This window comes from Sorex fumeus, unplaced genomic scaffold, assembly GCF_029834395.1.
Source record: "Sorex fumeus unplaced genomic scaffold, SorFum_2.1 ptg000010l, whole genome shotgun sequence".
Taxonomy (NCBI): domain Eukaryota; kingdom Metazoa; phylum Chordata; class Mammalia; order Eulipotyphla; family Soricidae; genus Sorex; species Sorex fumeus.
The window spans coordinates 20,704,339-20,720,514 of record NW_026606067.1 but is presented as its reverse complement, the minus strand read 5'-3'; the positions used below and the strand labels follow the sequence as shown (position 1 = coordinate 20,720,514).

The following is a 16,176-nucleotide window of genomic DNA, read 5'->3' as shown; positions in this document are numbered from 1 at the left end:
CGGGGAACTCTCACTGGGCCCAACGAGACTCAGCAGATACATCAGACCCCCAGGTCACAAGCAATCCCCACACAGCAGCTAATAATGTGAGGGACAGGCCCAAAATGGACCACCAGAATTAATTTAGCATAGCTTAACAGGAACCCGCATTGCAAAATAACTGGTTTTTCTGCCCCTGAGAAAGGAATTCAGATACAGGTGCCCTGATTTGCAAGTCACGAAAAGGGGGAGGAGGATGGTCAGACCAGATGTCTCTCACAAGATCCATGTCACAAGACCCAGGACTGCTCTAAAAACCAGGATGTTCCTAAGCACTGGCACAAATGCTGATCTTTAAACTATAGGCTGTACCCTTAATTGGATTGGTTAGGAAAGTATCTGTTTTTACAAATCTATTGGCTATGAAATGCATGGGCTCTGCTGTAACGGTCGGTGAAGGCCTATATAAGATCTCCTTTGGAGAAGCTTGGGGTCTTTACCCAACCTGCTGGACCTGCGTGTCTGTGCAGTCGGTTGGACCCTGGCTAACCAGTCTTACAATAAACCCTGCTTGCTGTTTGCAGTCTCTGGAGTCTCTTTGTCATTAAAGGGAGATTTTGATCTGCGCCCTAACAATCATAATTCCAAAGGGCAAGGTTCCAGGAGCCTCAATAAGCGGCAGTCTATCTGTTCATGGCCTCAGGCCCTATTGGTATGCCCCCTGGTCTGGACCCCACCTTGTGCTTACCCCAGATTGTTGACCAGCTCTGCCTTTGTTCTCATCACCCTCACTATCACTTCTTTCTTCCATTAACCCCTGGGCACAAAGGGTAAATGATACTTGGATTGCTTTTCCTGGAAATCATTTTATTTCCCTATTCTAAGAGCAAAAATATAGAAATACCTATAGTCCCTGAGACCAAAATTGTATAGACTGAATCCAGTTTTTTAAAATGTGGTATCAAAGATAAAATTTAAAAAAAAAAGAGCAGGGAGATAACAGTGGCTGAGTAATTGCCTTGTATGTGTGAGGCTCTGGGTTCGAACCAGAACCACAAAGTAAAAAGGGAGGAAGAACTGAGAAGGCTTTGGGTGAATTTTGCATGAAGGTTATTTTTTATGCATTTGTATTCAACGCACTCAGTGAAAGTCTCAGATTTCTTTCCCCAACCTCCACCAAGTCTGAAACCATTGCAAAAAAATGTCGAACTCATCTCAAATGAAGTTGTTTTTATCACTTAGGATGGGCTCTTTAGTTGGTAAACCTCTGCCTGTGTTCCTCAGGGCATGACTGGGGTGGGACTCAATTCTAGGTGCACTCTTGTTTTGATATCAAACATTTGTTCAGCCTCTTGTGGGAATTACACATTCATCCAGAGACATCCCATTCCGGAGCAGAGAAGGGCTAGTGGTTAGAACTGCTGCCCCAGTCTCTCAAGGAGATCTGGAAAACAAAGACTTCCATCTCGGGGTGAAAATTTGAGATGTGAACCTAGTCTTTGGCCTTGGATGGGCTTTTTGAATTCTGTTTACCAAGAGTGTTTCTGCATCCTTTCTTCTTGCAGTGTCTCAGGGTGAATGCCTTCAGGAATGACTGGGAGGCATCCCCATGAAGCAGCTCCTGAGGGGCTCCATGGTTGTTTTGTGAGAAGGAGGAAGGGACCATATGTGCCCTATACAGTTGCTGACAAAATGGAGAGTGTCAGGGTAATGTGACAGTCTACAGCATTGGGCGAGCAGAAATGCAAGCTGGCATCTGCTCCTCAGAGACAACGTAATTCAACTCTCTGGAGAACCTGAGGTGGTTAGTCCTTGTCAGCCCCATTTCACAGAAGAAATCAACACCAAGTGGAGAACGTGGCTGGGATGACAGAATCTCTGAGAGTGATAGAAAATAGCATCCAAGAAGTCTTGCCTCTGGGAGCCTCCCCTTCAACCACTTATGGTCCTCTGCCTCCTTAAGGTCATCCAGTAGGGTGGACACAGGACAGATGACCTGTAGAAGGTGATCAAGATGCTTTAAAAGGATTAAGTGCTCTTTGACCTTGTATAGAAGTCCTCAGCAGAGCATAAACAGTCAATAAACTGAATGTTCTACTTTTTAGAGACAGATGAAAAGGTTCCAGAGGAGTTATGAAAGAACGGGAAAGAGCCAGACATAGCTACCAAGGAGATCCTTCCTGCTCTCTTAGTGGTCATTCTCCGAGGACTGAGAGGTAATATTATAATAATTTAACTATGCTTAAGGCCTCACCAAGCTGTCCCACCTTCCTTGAACTTGGGGGCATTAAAAGTAGCCACTTGGACATAGGTCAGGAGTCAAAGGGGTTGTGGGATGAGGTAGAAAATATTACAGCATATGTTGTTTTCCCCAAAACTCTGTCCTTCCTGAGCTCAGGGATAGTTGACCGAGGTCATCACTATGTGCCAGAGTGCTTTCTGCCCTCAGAGGCTCAGAGGTGCAGCTCTGCCCTATATTCTGGGTATAAGACTTGGTGCTGGCCCTTATTTTTTGTGTCGTGGAAGCCTCCACTTCTTACACTGAGCTCCAGCAAGAACGATGCAAGAAAGTTCTAGCCCAGCCATCATGTCTTGAGTTTACTTTGCTCTGCTTTTGGAATGGGAGCTGAATATCTAATGCCTTTCAAGCTGCTTCCATTTGAAATTGGCCTCAAAGAAAGCAAACTGCTGATACTGATTTAGAACCTAATTTTCAGAATTATTAAGCAGGGGACTGGAACAATTTCTTTATTCCAGAGCTTTACAAAAAATGGCTGTTAATAGGGAGAAAAATTCCGTGCTCAAGGAGTTCAGAATATGCCGGGTTAAAGATGAACTATTTTTTTCTTTTCCTTTTTCTGCACTACCTCAGTCTTTTAAGTGATGGGAGGTTGGAAGCAGGCAGTGAGTAAGCACCGTTTCCATGAGGTGCTCCCAGGAGGTAGGTTTACCAGACTTCTGAATTTTACAAGGTCATATATAGACCACAGATCCTGGCCTGGATGTCAGTCCTTTGCTTCCTGTGGCCTGGATACTGGGTCATCTGTGCAGAATAGTGATTGTCCTAATAGCCTCACTTCCTAAGGGAGGCTGTGAAGCTGAGCTGGCCCAGTCTATGCATCCGTTCAGTGATTTATATTACCTATCTCTGCCATCCACCTCTTCCCTCTCTCCACCCATGTGATTGTCCATCTATCTCATGATTTAGTAATCTATAGTCCTGTCACTGTCTCCTGTTGTTCATCAATTTGCCCAAGCGGGTCCAGTAACATCTCCATTTTGAGACTTGTTATTACTGTGTTTGGCATATCGAATATGTCACGGGGAGCTTGCCAGGCTTTGCCCTGGGGGGAGATACTCTCGGTAGCTTGCGGGGCTCTCGGGGTCTCTGAGAGGGGCGGAGGAATCGAACCCAGCTCCTCTGGGCTGGCTGTGCAAGGCAAACGCCCTACTGCTGAAATGAGTCTACTAGAAAGAAAGGAGGTGAATCCTAGATGTGGAATAACTTCAGGACTGGCCAGGCTCAGTGCAAAGCGATGCACAAGTCACTAACTGTGGGCGTGGGTGTACGCGCACCATCAAAGGGACATATTCCATTCTACAACAAGCGCTTCCATTCCAAGGGAGACCTGCGAGCCAGCCACACTAAGTCCAATGGGAAGCCCGGGACTTGTCCCTCATCAGACGGGTCCAAAATGACTATATAAAGGAAATGCAGTAAATCACTACTGTCAGGGCGTGCGCCCCGCTCCTCCGCCCTTCCCCTTAGCTGCTGCTTTCCACACCCCCTCACGGGTCGGGGGGAGCTCCCGGGCTAAGTAAACGAGAGCACTTCTGACTATAATCCTAGCACGTCACTTTGGTGAAGGCAAACACGTGGTTCCGAGAGAATTTATAAATCTCTCTTCCCCGGCGAGATCGTGATGTTATCTGCTGGCAGCAGAAGGTTCGCTGAGGGGAGCTCCAGAAGCTTCCGACGGCAGAGAGGAGAGCGAGAGGGGAGGGAGGAAAGAGCGAGGAGAGAGAGAGAGAGAGAGAGAGAGAGAGAGAGAGAGAGAGAGAGAGAGAGAGAGAGAGAGAGAGAGAGAGAGAGAGAGAAGGAGAGAGAGAGGACAGAGAGGAGAGGGGAGGAGAGGAGAGGAGAGGAGGAGCGCGCGAGTGAAAGCATGGAAGCGCTGGAGAACGTAGTATAACGGTCTGGGAAGCCTCTCCGGAGCCAGTTGGGGCTGCCTGGCTGCAGCAAGGAGACCGAAGGCAAGGAGGGTGCATTTCGGGGCGCTCCGCGCCCCCCTCCCCCGAGAGAGAAAGTCCAAGTAGGAGAGACGCCCGGCGAGGGGAGGCGAAGGGCTGCGCCCGGGTACCCCTCGCGACGCCCTTAGGAATAAAAGTCCCGGGCCGGGGCTGCGGCTGCGGCGCGCACGGGGGCGAGCGACGGCGGGGCGGCGGCCGCGGGAGCTCTGTCGCCGGCTGGGCGACCGCAGCGAGCGGAGCCGGAGGCGCAGGAGGAGGAGGAGGAGGAGGAGGAGGAGGAGGTGGAGGAGGGCGCCGGAGGCCGGACGCGCTGCCCGCGGCCGCGGCAGCAGCAGCTGCAACGTGGAGTGAGCGGGCGGCTGGGCTCGGCGCCCGAGTGTAGGCCCAGCGCGCAGCCCCGGGAGCCGGATCGTCGCCGCGCCTGCGACCCGCGGGACCCCTGCAGGAGCCGGCCCAGGGGCCCCAGCCCCCCTGCCCGGCGCGCGCACAGACACGCACACACGCGCGCGCACACACGCGTGCGCCCCCGCGCCCCGCGTTTCCCCCGGAGGTGCCCGCTCCTGCGCCGCGGGGCAGAGCCCCCAGCCCGGCCCGCGCCCCCGCGCCCCTCCCGTCGCGTGCCCGCTGCCAGCCCCGCGACCTTTCCGGATCGTCCCTTTTGGCTGCAGGAGCCGAGTTCAGATCCGCCACTCGGCGCCCGGACACTGACACACTGAACTCCTCGCCCTCGGCGCACACTGACTCCTGCTCTCAGCCACGCGTCGCCTTCTTCCACCCCTAGCTCGGCGCTCCAAGAGAACAATTTTTTTTCCGGACTCAACCCTCCCTCACCCCGAGCCTCCCCCCGAAGTTAAGCTTCCCCCAGCCCCTGGTACGTTCACATTTCCACCCTGGGGACGACTCGCATTTTCTTTTTTAAAGGAATTCCAACCAGATACGTTTCGCCCCCCTCTTCTGCCTCCCTTCTCTTGGACGTCGGCTCGCGATTGCTTGCAAACATTTCGCATTAAAAAACAAACAAAACCCAAACGACCCGACCTGCGTTTTGAGAGTGGTTGATTCTTTTTTATTTTTAACTTTCTTAAAAAAAAAGATACAGACCACCAGCCAACAAAACTTTTGCTACCTTTCAAAACCAAAACCCAATTCTCCCCCCCGACCTAAAAAAAAAAAATGCACTACTGTGTGCTGAGCGCGTTCCTGCTCCTGCATCTGGTCACCGCGGCGCTCAGCCTGTCGACCTGCAGCACGCTCGACATGGACCAGTTCATGCGCAAGAGGATCGAGGCCATCCGCGGGCAGATCCTCAGCAAGCTGAAGCTCACCAGCCCCCCCGAAGACTACCCGGATCCCGAGGAGGTCCCCCCGGAGGTGATTTCCATCTACAACAGCACCCGGGACTTGCTCCAGGAGAAGGCGAGCCGCCGGGCAGCAGCCTGCGAGCGCGAGCGAAGCGACGAGGAGTACTACGCCAAGGAGGTCTATAAGATCGACATGCCGCCCTTCAGCCCCTCGGAAAGTAAGTACCCGCGCCGCCTTATCGCTGCCCGGACGGGGTCGCCTCCCCGAGCCCCCGGACCCCCGGGTCCCCGCGCGCGCTGGCTCTCGCGCACGGGCGCGCCGTACCTTCTGCTCCTTCCCACCACCCACTTCCTTTCCCGTGTCTCTCTCGGCCCCAGGATCCCCAAATCTTGACCTTCCCCATGTCTTTTCCTCCCCTCTCTCCTCCCCACGCCTTGGTCCCCATGCGGGCGCGATTCTTTCCCTCTCCCTTGAAATATTTGTCTGGGCCACCGGCGGGGTCTTGTCCCTTCTCTGTCACGTTTGAAACGCTCTGCCGGGACATAGATGATCAGGAAAATCTGGGAGGGTCTTTGTTTCGTGTGTGTGTGTGTGTGTGTGTGTGTGTGTGTGTGTGTGTGTGTGTGTGTGTTTTGCACCCCTGGGTTCGGAACACGAAGGGTTAAACAAAAAAGTAGCAGCCCCCGAAGAGCCCTCTTCTGATGACCCCACCAGGGGGTTCCCTCACCCCATCCTAGCTTGCAGAACTCCCGAAATCTTACAGAACAAGGCGATTGGGAGATGCCTAAAAAAACCCTACCAGAACCCACCCCCCCTTCCCTCCCTAAATTCTTGAATCTATTGCAACAGCAAAATGTTGACAGACACCCCTCCCCCCTCCACCTCCCAAGGCAGGATCCAGGGACCAGGACACCTTGGCTGTTCACCTGGAGCAGCCAAGGCCACATAGCCTTTCTCCTTTATGACCACCTTGGTGGGGAGGATGGGGGAGGGGGGTCTGTATTATTTGAGTTCACCCCAACTTGCCTTATTAAAATCTCTGGGGGATTTTTCTTAGCGGCTTGCACTCTGTCTTTTCACTTGGGAGCCTTCCTTCAGTGGGTTCTTTGCACTTTTGGTTGTTTCCCTGAATCTCAGAGTAGAAGACAGCAGATTTAAAAAAAAATACTCTTTGAAGGGCAGTGCCCTAAAAACCACCTGGCAGACAGTAGCAAAGGGAGTAGGGAGATGATTTACTGTGTAGCTCCTTGGGTGGGGGGAGGCGGTAGAGAAGACATTTAACATAGAATTATTTCCACATCTTTAAAGAAAGAAAGAAGAGCCAGCTGCATGCAGTGATAGATACCTGAGAGGGTTAAATACCAGGACCGAGAAAAAAGAGAGAAGGGAGGGGGGAAGAAAGAAAGGAAAAGAAACCACAACTGGAATATTTTCTGTTCCAAACCCCTAATTCATTGGCTGCTTGGTTCTCTCCTCCCTTTCCCATGCCTTCTGTACTTGCTGGCTGTCTCCACCATCTCTGTGTCTTGTCTAAATAGATAATATGACCATCTTGGTAATTTTATCCTAGAGATTCTAATTGCAGGGTGGTGTTTTTCTTTTTTAATATTTATTTTTAGTTTAACAAGTCGGAACTATGTGACATGCCGTGTCTTGTACGCGATGGTCTCAGGATGTCAGCCGCTCATGCAGCACCAACACTTCGGGTACACTTTTGCCCTGGCTTATCCTTGTTCAAGAGCAGAGCAAGGAGTCCAGAGATCCTGGCATTCCGATGATTGTGTTGTCACCCAGCATGCCCAGTACAGCAGGGATCATAAATACTTGCTATCCCAGGTCTTCCGGGCAAGGAAGTTTTTATTCTCCTTGTTCTAAGAGCCAGAGAGCTCTTAGGAAAGAAAGCTCATTGTAAGGAGCCACAGGCTCAGGAGACCAGAGCTGAGTTGAGCCGTTTGTTTTCTCTAGCACGTGCAGAAGTTCACTGGTATTTAGGCAAGCATGTTCTATAGAGCCTTAATAGCTCATTCCTTTCAATATTTACCTGAGGATCACCAGTGAACAGCCAGCCTTTTTATCCAGAAGGGAGCTCTGATTTCACCAGCAGAGAAGGTGCAGAGAGCAAATCCCCCCTGAAGGTTTTAGTTCTTGATTCTTTGAAATCTGGTTCAGAGAACTGAGATGATCCAACTAAGATGATCACAGCTTCCAAACTGGAAACCTTCTCAGATTGTTAAGATTTCAGAGGCTGGCATCAAACATCAATGCATGAGATTCTCTTTTCCAGCCCAGCCACTAAATAAATGGAAACTTCTGCAATAAGTCCAGTATGTAAAAATACCTTAAGTTATCTGTAAGGGTGTATAGGAGCAGAACCTGCCCATATTAAATTATATTTGATATGATAATGAATAATTTTATTGAAAATAAGTTAGCTGGTGTTCCAGCACTTTATAGTTATTCTGGAATATAGTGAGCCCTCCCAACACCTCCTACCCCCACCCCCCACCACCACCCCAGACACACATGAGCAAACAGAAAGAACAGTATTGGTTTCTGTACCATTTCTTCTTTAAGGACTTTACACCCAATTTTTAACTCTGTGGTCCCTGAAGTGGATATGGGAGGGAGCCTGGGCCAGTCATTTCTTGCAGTGAATTGGCAGAGGTCAGAACCCCCAGAGATGAAGGCATGGGAAAGATCACTGCTTCACTTTTTAGCACCAACTTATTAGCATTCAGGGAATGACTTCAGCTCAAATATTACAAATATGCTCTAATTATACTCAGTGAGCTATATATCATCACGAATTGCCGATAGCCCATTGTGGGACAAACTCTCTGGTTCAGATGAAATATTTTTAGCCATGGGGAGATTTAAAAGTAAAAATATAAGAGATATTGTATATGCCTTCAGGCATATTTTGTCTCAAATGTTATCCTTGGCCAAGCACACTATATAAATACAGTAAATATGAATAGCACTGGCCAAATGCCAATCTCCTAGGATGACTTTGAGTTGAGAGGTATTTATGGGATATAAATAATACTGTGTCAACATTTAAAGAAGGGGTCTGATTAGTTTTGAATTCATTCATATTGATCTTTTCACATACTGTTAGTTTAAGGCTCAAAGTGGAGTTTTGCTAAGGTTTACTGGTCTTTTACCCAGTGGGAATTAGCACACTTCTGTTCTGTGACAATCCATTTGAAGTTTAAGGGGCATCTATTCATTCAAACGACAGCACAAGCCTTTTTAAGAAACATTCTAGAGTGAGTCTAGGAAACAGGATGAAAATTCAAAAGATTTACAATTAAAATCAATAAAGGCTTGGACAATGAAGAAGAGAGAGAAACAAAGTTTTCATTTTATTTTTCTCCTCTCCTTTTATTTTCATGAAAACAAACCAGACTCCAGGCTTTGGTTCTAAGTGGAGGCGTTGGTGATGCTATCATTGAGTGGGTTTACTGACCTAAAATGCTGAGGTCAGGTCCCCCATCTGTCAGCACCTACACAAACCTCAAAGAATTACCCTACTTTAGCCCCAGGAATATAATATTGAGGTTAAGGCTCTTGCCTTGCATATGGCCAGCTCTGGGTTCAATCCCCAGCACTGTATATGGTTCTCTGGGATCACAACACCAGGAGTGGGTGGATGACAGCAACAGGAGTAAGCCATGAGTACCACTGGGTGCGGCCCCAATGCCCCTCCAAATTATCCCAGATTTAACATCCATAATACTCTCCTTGACAAGTTCTTGTAACCCTAATATTTGTCTTCAATTACTGAATTCTGCTGGTAGTACCAGTTAGTAAGTGATAAAATAGAGATAAAACCTTTTTTTCCTCAAAGAGGACATTAAATGAGGTTTGTTCTTAGTGAAGCAATATAGTTTTTATTGAAATTTAGAGAAATTGGGGAGAGGAGAGAAAGGAGAGAGGGTTAAGTGTTCAGGAAAGAACATGGGCTTTTTCAGAGGGGAAAACGAAAGGTGACAGTGGCTTTGTGAGAAGATTATATACAATTTCTCCAAATTGTCTTGGCCTGGAGTTCTAAAGTGAGAGCATTGAACAGAAAGATGATCACAGAATTACACCACATTAACAAAAGTTTGAGTGAGACTGTTTTGTGGGGTCTCTATTAGAGTGAACTTACTGTGCCTGAAGCAGAGCCCTCTACATGGCCCAGTCATTAGCCCTGGGGAATAGGGTAACTATCCTCTTTATGACTTCAATACCCATGGCCTTTAGGTGAGAAGAGAGTAAAAAGAAGCAAGAAATTATCTCAAATTTTCTTCCCCTCCAAAACAATCAGTTTGTATTCATGAACAACAGACTCCCCTAGCCAGGCAATTGAAGAAAGCAAATAATCATGTTGGTTTATTCTACCATTTAGAATGAGAGAAATTCAAATATATAGTCTCAAAACAACAACACAATGAGGGTTTATTTGTAATTATTCCACATGAATGTAAAACACTTCAGATGGAGTAATTGCCTTGTCTGTTTTCCTTGTAATGTCCCTGGTACATGGGGTGTAGGGTAGCTGTCTGTGCTTTTGTGTATAAGCCTATGCTTCTTGGGAATGGTGCTGTAAACTTCTCTTCATGGAGAGGTAGAGATCTTTCTCTAGGCATGTTGCTGGACTCTTCACCAATTGTCTACTGAAGGCAGACATTAGTAACTGCTGAAAAATAGTAGTTCAGCAGTTGCCTTATGGGTCTATGTTTGTATATGTGTGGGGAGAGAGGCACTGGGTGGGGGGGAGAGAGCAAGTGAGTGAGAGAAAGAGAAAGAGAGGGAGATCATCAGAGATAGACGTTGAAGACATTGAATCCTTGACCTCCACAGTGATTGAATTAATAATTCTCAACAGGCCTAACATAAATCCCCTTCCCTTTTTTTTGCATCATTTCTTGTACTAACTCTAGTGCCCAATTGCGGGTTGCCTTTAATTTGGGTCATAATTTGCCTTTAATTTCAGGATTTTCTCTTTCTTTTGCTTTTCAAAGACAAAGACAAATCCTCCAAGAAATGCACTGTTTATAGCTGAAGTTGTTGGACAGCCTTGGCTGCCAAGTAAGGCCAGCTTGCCCCAGGCCTCCGGAGGAGGAGTCCTTTGCAGGAAAGTGGAGGCCAGGATTGGGGAGGGGGCAGGGCAGGTGGTAGGACTTGATCTCCTCTGCCTCCTGGCATCTGAGCTTTCTGTGTCTCCGCAGCGCCTCCTGGGGTCTCCTTGCGGAGCTGCACTTTTTGTAGTCTGCCTGTCCTGGTGGAAAGCTGCTGATGTCACCCTCTGCTTTCATAGGAAGAGCTCAAATAATGACAGATCATTTTTCCTAGAGGAAAAGGAGAGGTGAAAAAAAAAAGAAACCAATGACTCACTGTAGATCATAGAACCAATCTGGATTAGGACTGAGGAGGTCACTGCCTCCTCCTCCTGGGCCCAGAAAAGAGACACCCCACCCTTCAGGCTGTGCTTCCAGAAGGGCAGGGAAAGCAAAGTGGGGGCATGTGCCAATCCCGCACCCTGCCCAGTCCCAGACATGGCCTCACCCACTCACTGGGGCTGGTGTGCAGGCACTGAAACTCCAGCATGACCCTTGCTCTCTGGTCACTGCATTTCTGGGCCAGGGGTCCTGGTGTGAGGGTTTGCATTCACGAGTTGTGCTTGTTCTGCTCACACAGGCCTTTGGCTGATAGGGAATTCTGCTCCCAGAGCCTACACAGCCTAAAAACGGCCCCTGGCCCTGATAAACAGACCTTTCTATGGTCCTTTCGAAATGTGTAGTGGGCTTTTGTCTTAGTGAAGAGATTGTTGGTAACCTACTGAGGCTTTCCCTGTGCCTCAGGTTATTTTAGGCGGTGGGCAGAGAGGGTATACCTAGCTGTGCTCAGCACTTTCTCCTTTTCCTGCACTCGGGGGTCACTCCTGGTGGTGCTCAGGGAACCTAAGGGGTGCTGCAGTTTGAATATGAGCAAGACAAGTGCCCTACCATTATACTATTTCTCAAGCCCATAAAGTCATGCTCTTGACAATGCATATAAGCAGCTTTGGTGCCTTCTGTAAAATACCATTATACAATTGCTTTGGCCCCCTGCCTCAGGTATTTTCATCAAATGCTGGGGGTTATGGGAGGTGTCGTATACACCTATTTTCTTCAACAACTTGTTCCCAGACTCATCCTGTTCACAGGTGGAAAGGCTAAAAATCACAGGTCTACCTTCTTGGTTATAATTGTGGGTCTGTGGACCAGTATTTAGGACAGGTGCCTGTCCAGAGGTGTCAAAAGATTAAAGAATATGTGTAGATGGAATCGTGTGCTTCATTTGTTTTTGAGAGAGGCTTTGTTTTTGTCTTTAAAAAATAATTTAAAAAAAAGCATTCAGTGTGATTTACAAAGCTCTTGAGAACAGAGTTTGGGGCATTGAGTATTCTACATCCAACACCAGTGTAAGCACCCCATTACCAAGGATGGCAGGCTCCCTCCCTTCTATCAACCCATATCCCCCAAACTCATTTAAAAAAATCACTTGTTATTCTCATTTGGTATACTCATTTTGTAATAATTTCATATAAAAATTTATTATATCATTTTGTATACTCAATAGTGTGAGCATGTGACCCAAACTTTTTTTTTGCTTTTTGGGTCACACCTGACAATGATCAGGGGTTACTCCTGGCTCATGCCTCAGGAATTACTCCTGGTGCTACTCAGGGACCATATGGGATGCTGGGAATCTAACCTGGGTCGGCTGGTACAAGGCAAACGTCCTACCCACTGTGCTATTGCTCCAGCCCCAGTGACCCAGACTTTTATGGATCTCATCTCACATTGGTGGTTCTGATGAACATAATGATATTATCTCCATTCATGTCCCTCAAATTACCAGAGGACTTGACCAAGGTCCTATGTCTTCGCCAGTCAGTCTCCACAGGCTTCCCCCAAGCCTCCTCCTTCTTTGGAGTTCTTGTTTCTATCACACAGGTCTATCATCCTTTGATACATCTCATTCCTTAGTTTGGGATAGATCTAAAGAATACCCAGGCCACTTGTGGGTTTGGGGGCCTTAGTTCTGTCTGGTTTATTTTCTGAGCTCCAGGGTGACTTTTGAGGCCAGGGGTTGTCTTTGTGGCCCTATTACATACAGACCCACTCTCACCACAATATCTGCACCCCCTTGTGTGGTTCACTGCACTGGACTCCCTGCATGTGTGGAGGCAGCTGCGTTGAAACAGACCCATGCCGAAGGGGGGGGGGGGGCAGAACCATCTCGTCCTTCACACCCAACTGAGGCCATGAGTTGCCTCCAACAAGCGGCTCTCTCCGGCTCAGGCACGGCACCAGAGGCACATGGACTTAATCCAGAGCCCAGCAGCTTGCGGCAGAGATGTGAATGGACTATGTGTTAAAGTATGGCGCCTTGCTCCCCCCCCCCACCCAAGGGAGGGAAAAGGTGTCTGTCTCTTCTGTCTAACCACCCCCTCAACACACCCCGGGCAGCAAGGTGGCTGCCGCCTCAGAGCTTATTGGAAAGCCAGGTATGAGCTGGCATGACAGGGCAACTGCAGCCTCATGGGAAGGGGAGCAGAACTGGCTCATCCTTCACGCACAACCGAGGCCATGAGTTGCTCTCCACGAGCGGTTCTCCAGCACGGCCATGGCACCAGATGCACAGAAACCAATCTCGTAACTATCCGGCTCTTGGCAGAAATCCCTCCAGACTTAATTAGTAAAATATCAGAAATCCAAAATCGTGCAGCCACTATTGCGGCCGCGTGACATCATATGGTTTTTATAACCACTAATAGAAAACAAATTATTTCACAATGCCTTTTCAGCAGTTCTGATTGTTGGGGGAAAATTCCAAACAATAATGGTGCATCTTTTGTCGAAATAATGAATGTAACCAAAGTTGAGAGAGTTAAGTAAAAATCATCCACCTCACAGGCATTGGGAGGGGTGAGGAGGGGGGTATATTGGGGTTCTTGGTAATGGAAAATAATTACTGGTGAGGGGAAGGGTGTTTGATCATTGTATGACTGAGACTTAAACCTGAAAGCTTTGTAACTTTTCTCATGGTGATTCAATAAAAAAAAAAAAAGAAAAGAGAAACAGACCCATGCCTTTGACAGATTGTGAAGGTGCAGGAGACCCCTTGCTTTCTCGGCTGTGAGTGCTTGGCCAGGAGGGACACAGAACTCAGCTCTGTTCTGACTCTTAGCAGGTGTGATCAGCTATCCAGTGAGTGTCCCACACCAGTAATTTTAAGAAACACCATCCCCCCCCCCTCGTGCCCCTCAGAAAGAAACATTAGTGGCAAGGAATTTAAACATGACATCCATCATCAAGCACTTTAAAGAGATTTATGAGTTATTAACATGGGATTAAAAGGGTTATGCTGAGGGCTCCATCTCCCCCTCATCCTTGTAAAGTCCCCTTCAGTGAGAATGTTTGCCTGGCCACCATGATGGCACCTGAGGAGCCTCTGGGAACAGAGAAGACAGGCTGGCCATTGAAGATACCTCAAACTATTAAACTAATTGATAATGGCCTTGGGAATTTAGGTGTATATTGGGTTAAAAAATTCTGATTTCTTGTGCTGTTTTACTCTATTTTCCCTTTAGGAGTTTTTTTTTTTCTCATTGGCAATCTGTCTTTGAATATCTCTTTACATCCCTCTGGGTTTCCCAACCCAAACCCTCCTTAGAAAACTAGGATTTTTGCCTCATCAGGCCAGGGAAGCACTGAAAACACACACTCAGTCCTTGGATTTGAGTGTCTGACCTTTGTTCTGTGACTGGGCAGAACTCAGGCTGACCTCTGGAGATTCTTCCAAAGCACACTGTATCTGCTCAATGAACACTTACTAACTGGATGAGCATTTCTTTTTGGCATGTAAAATGGAACCTCAGAAGAAGGATCTCAGGGTTGAAAGCATCAGGGCCAGGAACTAAGAAGGGATGAAACGGATGTTCAGGGGTTACCAGGGAATTTTGCCCGGTGGATGATTACTCCGGGCCAGGAGCTCTCTATATTTGACATGCCTGAACTCACACGATCCTCCTATGAGCCTACAGACTCCAGACCTGTGTTTTCCTTGGGTCATCTGAGGACGTGCAGAGAGCTACTTGGGATTTCCTCATGAAAGTAAGTCTTTAAGTAACCATAGAGGATAGAGACCCTGCCAGAGGACCAGGAGTTCCTGTGTCCTCCTGCAGAATGTCATGGTGCTTCCATGGGAGAGCATGAACTCTGGCCACCTGGAAGTACATTTATACGCTCTGAGCTCTTTCCTTGCAGAAGAAATTTTCCTATGTGGCCTCCCCTATGTCCTGGTCTTCTTTCCTTGCCTCAGATGCCTTCTCCAGGGACTCCTGTCCTAGGTGGAGGTAAAGGTTCTGATTCATCAGGTCTCTTAGTCTCTTCACAATCATTTATTCTTGTCTTGCAAACTTTGTTCAGTTGGAGGAATGAGGCTTCATTTTATGTCTTTTGGAGAATTAATTTATCTGGGAAGGCAGCGTGGTCTCATACAATGACTTTCAACCTGCCAGATGCCAAAAATAAAAGTTAGGGAAGGAACTAGTTGCTGGTTGTCCTGAAGGACTCTCAGAGAGAGGCAAAGATGAGGGAGAACTGAAGACCACAAGCCCCACTCCAGGCCCGTGGCAGTTGCTCAAAAGTGTTGTTTTGCTTAGCAGCTGGGCTTGCTCAGAGCAAGTTATTAAATCTGCATGGTGGACATTCTAGTTATTTCCTGCTGAACTCAGATGTTGGCTTTGCCATTGATGGCTGTGCAGCCAGGGTAGTCCCCCTTCCTTAAACCCAGGCTCCAATTGCCTCTTCAGTCATCAAGATGAAGAGGATAGCACCTGCTCATGGGAATGAAAAGGACTGGTTGGGCGCAGAGAGATAGTTCAGGGGTTAAAGTATTTGACTTGAATGTGATTGGCCTGGGTTCAATCCCTGGCTCTAATCCCCTAGGAACCACTAGGGGTGATCCCTGAGCCAGAAGTAATCCCTGAACACCACAGGTAAAACAAAGCAAGAATGATTGATCCGTGTCAAGAATGCCTGTGTCCAACTGACCCCAGAACTCATGGACTTCTTTGCAAGGCGACCATCACTCATTGATGCACAGATACCATTAGAGCAAAGAGACCTCCTTGATTAGTTTTTTATCAGGAATGAACTTACCATGTCCATCTGTGATCATGTGCCATCAATCAAGTGCAACAGAACTGCACTTTATAAATATTAAACTATGAGAAGAAATTAAAAGCCATCAGACACCCTCTGCTGAACTTGAAGCCTGTATAAATAACGTTGAAAGGAGGTCTGAGATTTGTCCTTAGGAAATGTTCTTATCTGGTGACTTCTGAGAACCATCAGTTACTAATGCACACCCTAAAACCCAAAGCTGAGGGGCTGTGTGACAGGTTCCTTCTGTCCAGAGTGCTAGATGCTGCAGACTCTTGCAGTCCTACCAGCTTCTATAAGCAGAGACAGAGAAACAGAGGCCACTGAAGATGTCACCAGTTGCTGTTCAGAGTATCTGCACTTAGGGAAACCTAGCTGACACGACCTTCACGGTCTCTCTCTGACTCTCAGTCACGTCAAACCTGCCCTTCGAACTTCCTGA

At 47.8% G+C, this 16,176-nt stretch overlaps 1 protein-coding gene across 2 annotated transcripts in view; it reads left to right on the top strand.

Annotated features, from left to right (window-relative positions):
* Positions 1-5,085: 5,085 nt before the first annotated feature.
* TGFB2 (transforming growth factor beta 2) overlaps positions 5,086-16,176 on the top strand; it is a 77,857-nt gene continuing 66,766 nt past the window's right edge. For both annotated transcript variants that reach the window (XM_056110735.1, XM_056110734.1), the window contains exon 1: positions 5,086-5,749. In XM_056110735.1, the coding sequence (XP_055966710.1) occupies positions 5,404-5,749 (346 nt within the window). In that variant the 5' untranslated portion in view covers positions 5,086-5,403. The remainder of the gene's footprint in view (positions 5,750-16,176) is intronic.